This window comes from Schistocerca americana, chromosome 4 (genome assembly GCF_021461395.2).
Source record: "Schistocerca americana isolate TAMUIC-IGC-003095 chromosome 4, iqSchAmer2.1, whole genome shotgun sequence".
NCBI lineage: Eukaryota > Metazoa > Arthropoda > Insecta > Orthoptera > Acrididae > Schistocerca > Schistocerca americana.
Window position 1 is genome coordinate 712561602 of NC_060122.1, and position 13720 is coordinate 712575321.

At 41.6% G+C, this 13720-nt stretch overlaps 1 protein-coding gene across 1 annotated transcript in view; it reads right to left on the minus strand.

Moving 5' to 3' along the window:
- The window catches only part of LOC124613726 (ABC transporter F family member 4-like), a 66174-nt gene that overhangs the window by 16983 nt on the left and 35471 nt on the right, over positions 1 to 13720 (minus strand). The window contains exon 3 of the mRNA XM_047142445.1: positions 12858 to 12959. Coding sequence (XP_046998401.1) covers positions 12858 to 12959 — 102 coding nt within the window. The remainder of the gene's footprint in view (positions 1 to 12857; positions 12960 to 13720) is intronic.

Genomic DNA, 13720 nt, shown 5'->3' on the forward strand with positions numbered 1-13720 from the left:
AACAGTTCTCATTCTCGCCGCTGGCGGTAAAATTCCATCTGCCGTACAGTGCTGCCATCTCTGGGACGTATTGACAATGAACGCAGCCTCATTTTAAAACAATGCGCATGTTTCTATCTCTTTCCAGTCCGGAGAAAAAAAATCGGAGGCCTTAGAACTTGAATGCACCTCGTACGTAATGGAAGCTACAGTTTTTGGGCTGGTGGGAGAAAGTGTATCGCCAGGTCAGCATTGCACTAGTGTGTGGGAACTCCCCCAAACCACACCAAACCGGTCGGTCGCAGTGACTTTTTAACAGCCTACTACTGAACCAAGAAAGTCGTCGTCTTCCCTTTATCACGTTATTATGCAGCCAAATCAACTGCACTGCAGAATTCTCAGCTCTACAGCTGCATATGGCACACCATATAACTTGAAGAGGCCTCTATGCCTCGAGAGGATTTCTTTCCGACCTTGAAATTTCACACTTTTTTCTTCTCTTCTAGTGCAGAAAATGGTACTGTCTTTTTGCAGTGACGTATTTGACTCTATAAATTACGTTGTGGATTTGCACACCGAGAGTAAAGAATGGCCGTATTGTTCGACAGACAAATAGCAAACTTCTGCTGTGAATCCATTGTGCAGTAAATGGAGGGTCATCTTACAAGGGCATGGCAAGTCAACGATTTGTAGTTTTTTATATTTACAGTATGTGAAGTTCGGAACTCAAGTATACCCCTCCCAAGGCATTTCGATGCAACTCTCTAAAACTCTAGAGAAAATCGACTTTGAAGTATTCGAACCACGCTTAATATGCTAAAATAAGGTGCATATTTTTCGACGAGCGGTGTGCCTCTGTGGTAGAGTGCTCGCTGGCAGTCTGGGGAGGGGGGGCTTCGGTTCGGTTCCAGGAGGAATCAAATTTGTAAACAAAGATGTTTTCCAAGAAGCGTAGAATATATAAAGCGCACGATACTTATAATAGGTAGATCGGGTGACGTTCCGATCATTATTTTTTCGTTTTTTCCGTTCAGGTCGAATATCTCCATCATTTAAATAACAAACTCATCAAACATACATTGTTGTTGTTGTGGTCTTCAGTCCTGAGACTGGTTTGATGCAGTTCTCCATGCTACTCTATCCTGTGCAAGCTTCTTCATCTCCCAGTACCTACTGCAGCCTACATCCTTCTGAATCTGCTTAGTGTATTCATCTCTTGGTCTCCCTCTACGATTTTTACCCTCCACGCTGCCCTCCAATACTAAATTGGTGATCCCTTGATGCCTCAGAACATGTCCTACCAACCGATCCCTCCTTCTGGTCAAGTTGTGCCACAAACTTCTCTTCTCCCCAATCCTATTCAATACTTCCTCATTAGTTATGTGATCTACCCATCTAATCTTAAGCATTCTTCTGTAGCACCACATTTCGAAAGCTTCTATTCTCTTCTTGTCCATGTTTCTCTTCTTGTCCATGTTTCACTTCCACACATGGCTACACTCCATACAAATACTTTTAGAAATGACTTCCTGACACTTAAATCTATACTCGATGTCAACAAATTTCTCTTCTTCAGAAACGCTTTCCTTGCCATTGCCAGTCTACATTTTATATCCTCTCTACTTCGACCATCATCAGTTATTTTGCTCCCTAAATAGCAAAACTCCTTTACTACTTTAAGTGTATCATTTCCTAATCTAATTCCCTCAGCATCACCCGACATAATTCAACTACATTCCATTATCCTTGTTTTGCTTTTGTTGATGTTCATCTTATATGCTCCTTTCAAGACACTGTCCATTCCATCCAACTGCTCTTCCAAGTCCTTTGCCGTCTCTGACAGAATTACAATGTCATCGGAGAACCTCAAAGTTTTTATTTCTTCTCCATGGATTTTAATTCATACTCCGAATTTTTCTTTTGTTTCCTTTACTGCTTGCTCAATATACAGATTGAATAACATCGGGGAGAGGCTACAACCCTGTCTTACTCCCTTCCCAACCACTGCTTCCCTTTCATGTCCCTCGACTCTTATAACTGCCATCTGGTTTCTGTACAAATTGTGAATAGCCGTTCGTTCCTTGTATTTTACACCTGTCACCTTCAGAATTTGAAAGAGAATATTCCAGTCAACATTGTCAAAAGCTTTCTCTAAGTCTACAAATACTAGAAATGTAGGTTTGCCTTTCCTTAATCTGTCTTCTAAGATAAGTCGTAAGGTCAGTATTGCCTCACGTGATCCAGTGTTTCTAAGGAATCCAAACAGATCTTCCCCGAGGTCGGCTTCTACTAGTTTTTCCATTCGTCTGTAAAGAATTCATGTTAGTATTTTGCAGCTGTGGCTTATTAAACTGATTGTTCGGTAATTTTCACATCTGTCAACACCTGCTTTCTTTGGGATTGGAATTATTATATTCTTCTTGAAGTCTGAGGGAATTTCGCCTGTCTCATACATCTTGCTCACCAGATGGTAGAGTTTTGTCAGGACTGGCTCTCCCAAGGCCGTCAGTAGTTCTAATGGAATGTTGTCTACTTCTGGGGCCTTGTTTCGACTCAGGTCTTTCAGTGCTCTGTCAAACTCTTCATGCAGTATCATATCTCCCATTTCATCTTCATCTACATCCTCTCCCATTTCTATAATATTGTCCTCAAGTATATCGACCTTGTATAGACACTCTATATACTCCTTCCACCTTTCTGCTTTCCCTTCTTTGCTTAGAACTGGGTTTCCATCTGAGCTCTTGATGTTCATACAAGTGGTTCTCCTTTCTCCAAAGGTCTCTTTAATTTTCCTGTAGGCAGTATCTATCTTACCCCTAGTGAGATAAGCCTTTACTTCCTTACATTTGTCCTCTAGCCATCCCTGCTTAGCCATTTTGCACTTCCTGTCGATCTCATTTTTGAGACGTTTGTATGCCTTTTTGCCCGCTTCATTTACTGCATTTTTATATTTTCTCCTTTCATCAATTAAATTCAATATTTCTTCTGTTACCCAAGGATTTCTACTAGCCCTCGTCTTTTTACCTACTTGATCCTCTGCTGCCTTCACTACTTCATCCCTCAAAGCTACCCATTCTTCTTCTACTGTATTTCTTTCCCCCATTCCTGTCAATTGTTCCCTTATGCTCTCCCTGAAACTCTGTACAACCTCTGGTTCTTTCAGTTTATCCAGGTCCCATCTCCTTAAATTCCCACCTTTTTGCAGTTTCTTCAGTTTTAATCTACAGGTCATAACCAATAGATTGTGGTCAGAGTCCACATCTGCCCCTGGAAATGTCTTACAATTTAAAACCTGGTTCCTAAATCTCTGTCTTACCATGATATAATGTATCTGATACCTTTTAGTATCTCCAGGGTTCTTCCATGTATACAACCTTCTTTCATGATTCTTAAACCAAGTGTTACCTATGATAATGTTGTGCTCTGTGCAAAATTCTACCAGGCGGCTTCCTCTTTCATTTCTTAGCCCCAATCCATATTCACCTACTACGTTTCCTTCTCTCCCTTTTCCTACACTCGAATTCCAGTCACCCATGACTATTAAATTTTCGTCTCCCTTCACTATCTGAATAATTTCTTTTATTTCATCATACATTTCATCAATTTCTTCTTCATCTGCAGAGCTAGTTGGCATATAAACTTGTACTACTGTAGTAGGTGTGGGCTTCGTATCTATCTTCGCCACAACAATGCGTTCGCTGTGCTGTTTCTAGTAGCTTACCCGCATTCCTATTTTCCTATTCATTATTAAACCTACTCCTGCATTACCCCTATTTGATTTTGTGTTTATAACCCTGTAGTCACCTGACCAGAAGTCTAGTTCCTCCTGCCACCGAACTTGACTAATTCCCACTATATCTAACTTTAACCTATCCATTTCCCTTTTTAAATTTTCTAACCTACCTGCCCGATTAAGGGATCTGACATTCCATGCTCCGATCCGTAGAACGCCAGTTTTCTTTCTCCTGATAACGACATCCTCTTGAGTGGTCCCCGCCCGGAGATCCGAAAGGGGGACTATTTTACCTCCGGAATATTTTACCCAAGAGGATGCCATCATCATTTAATCATACAGTAAAGCTGCATGCCCTCAGGAAAAATCACGGCTGTAGTTTCCCCTTGCTTTCAGCCGTTCGCAGTACCAGCACAGCAAGGGCGTTTTGGTTATTGTTACAAGGCCAGATCAGTCAATCATCCAGACTGTTGCCCCTGCAACTACTGAAGAGGCTGCTGCCCCTCTTCAGGAACCACACGTTTGTCTGGACTCTCAACAGATACCCCTCCGTTGTGGTTGTACCTACTGTACGGCTATCTGTATCGCTGAGGCACGCAAGCCTCCCCACCAACGGCAAGGTCCATGGTTCATGGGGGGGGGGGGGGGGGGGAAACATTCATTTTTATGAGAAATTCACGTCTTACTATTTCCAATTATAGAATTAAAACACAAAAATCAAGTTTGCATTGTAAACAAAAATTCTTAATTACTGATCTAAGATAAAAGATTGTCAATGAAGATAGTATAATTGAAACAAATTAAGAATTACACATTTTTATCTTTTTTATGTTTCACGCATATGCTCCTAGAACATGTACTTAAGTTCGCAAATGTGGTTTCACCATGATTCGAACCTAGGTCCCACACAATAAGCGACCACTGTAACATGTAGCCTCACTGCTTGTCTAAAAACACCATCCTTACTTTAGCGTATTGAAAGTGATCAGGATACTTAAAGTCGATTTTCTGCGAACTGCTTTGGGAGAGGTGTATTTGAGTTGTGAACTTCACGTACCTTGAATATAAAAAATTACGAAAGTCTGATTGCCGTGCAGTCGCCTTGATACTCTATGAAATGTAAATTTGTAGGGCATCTGGCCATCCTCCATCGTTAATATTGCCAGTCCCAAAAGTCAACATGCTGACTGCACGAAGATACGAGATAAACCCCAGGAAAAATATGAAGAAAAATATGAAGTGCAGATTTGTGTCAATCTTGGAAATTAACACCCTTTCACTACACTAGTGATAATCAGTGGTATAATCATCTAGTTTAACAAGGCTTGTGGATTTGAAATGCACCGATTACTTACAATCGCTTGTAGGTGTAACAATAGCGGAAATGCGTGGTAATACAAAAAATAATGATGCACCATGAAGGGATTAGCCGAGAAATCGGCAGATGTGATGTACATGTGCAGACATACAAACGACTACCATTTCAGAAAAATTAGATGGTTTATTCAAGAGAAAGACTTTCACAAACTGGGAAAGTCAGTAATGCCTTGATCCACCTCCAGCCTTTATACAAACAGTTCCTCATCTTGGCATTGATTGGCAGTGCTGTTGAATGTCTTCCTGACGGATATCGTGCCGAATTCTGTCCAGCTGGAGCTAAGACCTTACAAACCCGAGATGGTTGGAGGATCCTGCCCATAATGCTCTGGATCTTCTCGGTTGGAAAGAAATCGGCGACGTTGCTGAACAAGGTAGGGTTTGGCAAGCACAAAGACAAGCAGTAGAAACTCTGGCGTGTGCTGGCTGGCATTATTGAAATGTAAGCCCACAATGGCTTGCCATGAAGGGCAAGAAAACTTGCGTAGAATATCGTCGTCGTTTTTCTGTGCTGTAAGGGTGCCACGTATGACAACCAAAGGGGTCCTGCTATGAAATGAGTTGGCAACCCAGACCATTACTCGCGGCTGTGGTGCCGTATGGCAGGCGACATTCAGGTTGGTATCCCATCGCTGTCTGGGGCGACTCCAGACAAGTCTTCGGCCTGGAATCTCATTGTGTGGTGGAGAACTGTCTCCAGTGATGAGTTCCGCTTCGAACTGAGCCCCGGCGACCCCTTGGACAGCAGTGGGATACTAATTAGACTGGTTCTCATCCTCAGTACCCTTACAGCACAATGGTACATCGACGCTATTCTATGGCCAGTTTTGTTGCCTTTCATGGCAAGCCACCCTGGGCTTACATTTCAGCAAGATAGTGCCCACTCACAAATGACGCGAGTTTCTATTGTTTTGTCTTCATGCTTGCCAAACGTTGCCTTGGCTAACGAGGTCGCCGGACCTCTCCACAATTGCGAACGTCTGGAGGATTTTGGGTGGGTGTCACCACGATCTAACGCACCAATTGGACAGAATTTGGCACGATGTCCGTCAAGAGGACATCCAACAGCTCTGCCAATTGCATACAGTAGTACAAGTTTATATGCCAACTAGCTCTGCAGATGGTGAAGAGTTGAAGAAATGTATGATGCGATAAAAGACATTATTCAGATCATTAAGGGAGACGAAAATTTAATAATCATGGGGGACTGGAATTCGATAGTAGGGAAAGTAAGAGAAGGAAAAGTAGTAGGTGAACATGCACTGGAGGTAAGGAATGAAAAAGGAAGCCGCCTGGTAGAATTTTGCACAGAGCTTAACTTAATCGTAGCCAACATTCGGTTTAAGAATCATGAAAGAAGGTTGTACACGTGGAAGAGGCCTGGAGAAACTGGGTGATTTAAGATCGATTACGTAATGGTAAGACAGAGATTTAGGAACCAGGTTTTAAATTGTTAAGAAATTTCCAGGGGCAGATGTGGACTCTGACCAGAATTTATTGGTTATGAACTGTGGATTAAAACTGAAGAAACTGCAGAAAGGTAGGAATTTAACGAGATGGGACCTGGATAAAATGAAAGAACCAGAGGCTGTAGAGAGTTTCAGGGAGAGCATTAGGGACAAATACTGGGGAAAGAAATACAGTAGAAGAAGAATGGATAGCTTTGAGAGATGAAATAGTGAAAGCAGCAGAGGATCAAATACGTAAAAAGACGAGGGCTAATAGAAATCCTTGGTTAACAGAACTGCTTGCATAAGGACCAGAAGGGGGCCAACGCGTTACTGACTTGCTCAATGGCGAAGCTCTTTCTCTTGAATAAATAATCTATTTTTGCTAAAACTGTAATAATATGTGTGTCTGTAGATGAACGGGACAACCAGTTTTTCTGAAATTGTTACCATTTGTTTGCCTCTACATGTACCTCACACATGCCGATTTCCGTCCTTCACGTATTATTCCTTCGTGGTGAGTCCCTTCTTTTTGCGTGTACATTAGTTAGTAAGGTAGTGCAAAACTGTTCCTTCGAAAGAGTCTTCTTGTGAAGAAAACCCGCTATTCTAGAGTAACGCTGGAGTATGTAAAACTATGCCAGGTAAAAACAGGGAGCAAAAAAGAGTACACAAAGAAGTGCAGCGGGACGGAATGACGGAATACGTTAACAGATATGAAGAGATGTCGTATGATCTGTATGATAGATATTGGAGGGAAAATGCAGTTGATACACAAACTCACATTGAACGTGTAGCGCAGTAGGTAGTATAATGGAATGTAAAACAAACGCGGTATTTCATGCGTTTGTTCAAATTTCCCCAGTATCATTTTTTTCTTCACGTTCAATTTGAAATACCTACATTTCGTAATTATGAAACTCATCATTATTTTTTATGAATAATACACGTCTTGTTGTTTCTAATTACATATTGGACGCGAAATTATTTTTCATTTGAAATGTTGTTGTTGTTGCGGTCTTCAGTCCTGAGACTGGTTTGATGCAGCTCTCCATGCTACCCTATCCTGTGCAAGCTTCTTCATCTCCCAGTACTTACTGCAACCTACATCCTTTTGAATCTGCTTAGTGTATTCATCCTTGGTCTCCCTCTGCGATTTTTACCCTCCACGCTGCCCTCCAATGCTAAATTTGTGATCCCTTGACGCCTCAGAACATGTCCTAGTGAGCGGTCCCTTCTTCTTGTCAAGTTGTGCCACAAACTCCTCTTCTCCCCAATTCTATTCAGTACCTCCTCATTAGTTATGTGATCTATCCATCTAATCTTCAGCATTCTTCTGTAGCACCACATTTCGAAAGCTTCTATTCTCTTCTTGTCCAAACTATTTATCGTCCATGTTTCACTTCCATACTTCACTCCATACAAATACTTTCAGAAACGACTTTCTGACACTTAAATCTATACTTGAAGTTAATAAATTTCTCTTCTTCATAAACGCTTTCCTTGCCATTGCCAGTCTACATTTTATATTCTCTCTACTTCGACCATCATCATCCCCAAATAGCAAAACTCCTTTACTACTTTAAGTGTCTCATTTCCCAAACTAATTCCCTCAGCATCTCCCGACTTAATTCGATTACATTCCATTATCCTCGTTTTGCTTTTGTTGATGTTCATCTTATATCCTCCTTTCAAGACACTGTCCATTCCGTTCAGCTGATCTTCCAAGTCCTTTGCTGTCTCTGACAGAATTACAGTGTCATCAGCGAACCTCAAAGTTTTAATTTCCTCTCCATGCATTTTAGTACCCACTGCTTGCTCAATATACAGATTGAATAACATCGGGGAGAGGCTACAACCCTGTCTCACTCCCTTCCCAACCACTACTTCCCTTTCATGTCCCTCGACTCTTATAACTGCCATCTGGTTTCTGTACAAATTGTAAATAGCCCTTCGTTCCCTGTGTTTTACCCCTGCCACTTTTAGAATTTGAAAGAGAGTATTCCAGTCAACATTGTCAAAAACTTTCTCTAAGTCTACAAATGCTAGAAACGTAGGTTTGCCTTTCCTTAATCTTTCTTCTAAGATAAGTCGTAAGGTCAGTATTTCTTCGCGTGTTCCAATATTTCTACGGAATCCAAACTGATCTTCCCTGAGGTCGGCTTCTACCAGTTTTTCCATTCGTCTGTAAAGAATTCGTGTTAGTATTTTGCAGCTGTGACTTATTAAACTGATAGTTAGGTAATTTTCACATCTGTCAACACCTGCTTTCTTTGGGATTGGAATTATTATGCTCTTCTTGAAGTCTGAGGGAATTTCGCCTGTCTCATACATCTTGCTCACCAGATGGTAGAGTTTTGTCAGGACTGGCTCTCCCAAGGCCGTCAGTAGTTCTAATGGAATGTTGTCTACTTCTGGGGCCTTGTTTCGACTCAGGTCTTTCAGTGCTCTGTCAAACTCTTCATGCAGTATCATATCTCCCATTTCATCTTCATCTACATCCTCTCCCATTTCTATAATATTGTCCTCAAGTATATCGACCTTGTATAGACACTCTATATACTCCTTCCACCTTTCTGCTTTCCCTTCTTTGCTTAGAACTGGGTTTCCATCTGAGCTCTTGATGTTCATACAAGTGGTTCTCCTTTCTCCAAAGGTCTCTTTAATTTTCCTGTAGGCAGTATCTATCTTACCCCTAGTGAGATAAGCCTTTACTTCCTTACATTTGTCCTCTAGCCATCCCTGCTTAGCCATTTTGCACTTCCTGTCGATCTCATTTTTGAGACGTTTGTATTCCTTTTTGCCCGCTTCATTTACTGCATTTCTATATTTTCTCCTTTCATCAATTAAATTCAATGTTTCTTCTGTTACCCAAGGATTTCTACTAGCCCTCGCCTTTTTACCTACTTGATCCTCTGCTGCCTTTACTACTTCATCCCTCAAAGCTACCCATTCTTCTTCTACTGTATTTCTTTCCCCCATTCCTGTCAATTGTTCCCTTATGCTCTCCCTGAAACTCTGTACAACCTCTGGTTCTTTCAGTTTATCCAGGTCCCATCTCCTTAAATTCCCACCTTTTTGCAGTTTCTTCAGTTTTAATCTACAGGTCATAACCAATAGATTGTGGTCAGAGTCCACATCTGCCCCTGGAAATGTCTTACAATTTAAAACCTGGTTCCTAAATCTCTGTCTTACCATGATATAATGTATCTGATACCTTTTAGTATCTCCAGGGTTCTTCCATGTATACAACCTTCTTTCATGATTCTTGAACCAAGTGTTAGCTATGATTATGTTGTGCTCTGTGCAAAATTCTACTAGACGGCTTCCTCTTTGATTTCTTACCCCCAATACATATTCCCATATTATGTTTCCGTCTCTTCCTTTTCCTACTCTCGAGTTCCATTCACCCATGGCTATTAAATTTTCGTCTCCCTTCACTATCTGAATAATTTCTTTTATCTCATCACACATTTCATCAATTTCTTCTTCATCTGCAGAGCTAGTTGGCATATAAACTTGTACTACTGTAGTAGGCGTGGGCTTCGTGTCTATCTTGGCCACAATAAGCGTTAATTATGCTGTTTGTAGTAGCTTACCCGCACTCCTATTTTTTTAATACAAATTCTTAATTATCGATGTTTTATGAAACACTGTTCATAAAAGTTGTTTAAATTAATATAACATAACAATTTAACTTTCAAGACAAAAATTAAAAACCAAATCATCTTTATTTGGACTATGTCCATCGTTTTATAACACAGAGGTAGATAAGTACCGTAGAAACGTGAAAAACAATCATTTTTACAGCATCGAGCACATCATACAGATGCTGCATTTTTGCATTTGCTCTGTACCATCACAATATGAACCCAACAAGGTGCGGGATTTGGCCCGAGAAGTAACAAGACTGTTGCGCTGCCAGACGTAATGGAACTAAAGCACGCAGCTTTTTCTCACGTCACTGCCGAACGCTGGCGGGATATAGAACGGATCGTCATGAAAGAAGAAGAGAAAATGCTGCGCCTGGTTGGCTTCGTGGATTCTGTTGTTGATAGGCTCGTTATCCACGTAGCAGGTGAGGCTTCCAGAATTGAAATGTATTTCTCGGATTCGGATAAGGAAAGAGCTAAGAGATTACCAGACGACTGACTGTAAGTAATACCTTCAGTGGCTTCAATATTTAACTATACGGCGAAATCCTTGTATACTCTCTTACGTTATACACAGCTTATGCAGAAAAATTATCCTGTGGTTAAGTCAGGAATTTTCATCATTCTTGTTTTTAGTTACAATTGTACGTTAGCTAAAAACGATAACGTGTTGTGGTTTTCGTCTAGTCGTCTAAGGAGCGTATTGTGGGAGATTTGCAGTGTATTACTTCATGCTGCATAAATATTAAATGACATTCGAAGCTGTATTGCTCCTCTGCTCGTCTCGTTTTACGTGTGAACTGCAGCTGGCCAAGTCACTGCATCACTGTATCAGCTGACCGGCCAGTGCTGAGTTAAACGCGACGCTAAAGCTGTTGTGCCGTATTATCGATAAGTCGATGTGCACGTAACGCACAGCAGAAAACGTACCCGTACTTGACACTACTCGAGACAGCTTGGCTGCAGTCCCACGTGAAACTGATATCCAAAGAGGTTCCAGCAAACGCGGAAGAATATGTAGTGCAATGTTTACATCAGGTTTATTCTTATGCTGAACGGCTTATAGTGACTCATTTGTCACGGACATCGGCGGTCGGATAGCGCTCTGCCGTCTTCAGTGATTAGAGTAGTTTCTGTTTGTGGGTGATGGACATTCACGCATACTGCGTAGACCTGGTGAGTTGCCTATTTGGGGGTGCATTCGCCCACGACTCGTAGGTCCCATCCCCGGCTCCATAGTGCGGTAGGCCATCCGTTACAACTTACAATCACATTTGGTTTTTCTGCAGGATACGGTAACCAGTGTCTGCTAAATTTCACAGGCTGCTATCCCTGCGCTACTGCCATTTCTTCGACAGGAAGGTGATGTTCTCTTTAAGCAAGACAATGCACGTCCACACACGGCTCTTCGTGGAGTACAAGAACTGGCCTGGCCAGGAAGATCGGCAGATTTCTCGCCAATTGAACACGAGGGATTAGCCGAGCGGTCTAGGCGCTGCAGTCATGGACTGTGCGGCTGGTCCCGGCGGAGGTTCGAGTCCTCCCTCGGGCATGCGTGTGTGTGTTTGTCCTTAGGATAATTTAGGTTAAGTAGTGTGTAAGCTTAGGGACATGACCTTAGCAGTTAAGTCCCATAAGATTTCACACACATTTGAACACGTATGGGACAGGATGAAGTGGGAACTTACTCGTCCTCTAGGACCTGCATGAAACCTGGCCGAATTGTAACAAAAGGTGCAAAGTGCTTAGGACAATCTATCTCAGGATGGCATTCGGCACTTTTGCCGTCAGAGAGGGGTACGCTGCGTACTGATGCAACTATGTGAGCACTCTTGACTGTGACATGTGTGTTTCATTTGGTCTGAATTTGTTATCATATACTCCTCTAATGATAAAATACCATTCAACTCACTTTTCAATAAAATTGTCTTGTCCATGAGGGGGTTGCATTTTTTCCAGCAGTATATAATCTTTCACACGAAAATGTTTACTAACAGAACGGAGTTATCTTTCTCCCAAGTTCTACGTCGAACATCGCACTGGCCACTTTAGATGATCGCCAACAGACTGCCGTATGTTTTATGTATTCCAATCGTCCAACAAACGTTGTACACTAATCATGCTCACCAACATAGATGGTATTTAACAATATTTCACGATCCTTTGTGCAAAATGTCAGCTCTCATACTCTAGGACCCATCACATACAAAGCTTATACAGGATGGTCAGAAACAAGATGTTGCAAGGCTGGTTGTGCTGAGAAATGATTGTTAAGAAAAATTCGGTACGTTGCCCCATTTCAAAATTAATTAGTAGTGAAGTTAGGCAATCGGGCTGTTGCGCGCTCATATTCAAGAGGTTCGCCAGATACAAGAATACTGTCAGTTGTTCTCATATCGTAGATGATAGCGCACGAGACTGCTCAGCCTTTGGCCCAGTTGGATCCTTGTTACCGCCTCATGTCCAATGTTTGTATCGCTCTCTTGTACGGTTTTAGGAAACCAAACGAAAAACATCATCTCCGGCAAACTTCAATGCTAATTAACTGGGAAACGAATTTCTTTTTAACAGTAAAAGCTCCCCTGGAACACCTTTACAAACTTTACAGATTGTTTCTGACCTCTCACCCTGTGTATGGAGCAATGGAGCAATCGTGGCAGTACTTACGATCTCGACATTGATAAGTGCCTTCCGAGCATCTTCCACAGCAGCCGGAGCCTCTGCGGGCTGAGAACTGCCGCCAACTCTTCGCATTGCGCCTCCACGTACCTGCGAATCACGTGTGTTACATTTGCAAATACACTCACCATATAATACCAAAAACTATTATTGCAACTGTGATTTCTAGGGTGACTGAGGTTAGGTATAGCTACCGCTACACAGTCTCGGTTAACTCTCAGTTTTCCGCATACTAATTTCCGTTTCCTTAATAACATTCGCCTTCTGAAAAAACTAAAATCATCTTCTGCAAAACTAAAAAAAATTTACTCTCTCGTGGTTAACTAGACGTACTTAGGTAAAATGCGTACTGTTTGTGTAGAGCATGTTCCGTATCTATTTCTTAACAGATAGTCTCTGAAATCACTTACGCTATTGAATGTGAGAATCTATCTATTTCTTAATGCATATCGACCAGACGCTGTGTGAGAGGGCACGGAACAATTAAATGCTGTTCTTTGCTGTCTTAGTGAATGTGATTGCTGATAAAAAAGGAAAAACGAACATTTTGACAATAGACTTTCAACTTACTTCATGTCTTAGCTCTGAACGAAGCAAGACGCATGGGACGTCTATAAATTATTTGGTTGTTAAAACCAGGCAATTGTGATTATATTCAATGGTATGTAATGGGTACCGGTGTAGCTGACTTTCAAAAGTTTGTATGTTTATATCAAACTCGTGGAAAGGAAAATACACCTGAGATGAACTGAAAGTGTGAGAGTACCGAGTTATTTCAAGTGAGAGAGATAGTAATTTTTTGGTTCCTCTCACCAGCATTATTTCTTCGGAGAAGAAATTGTGCAGATTGA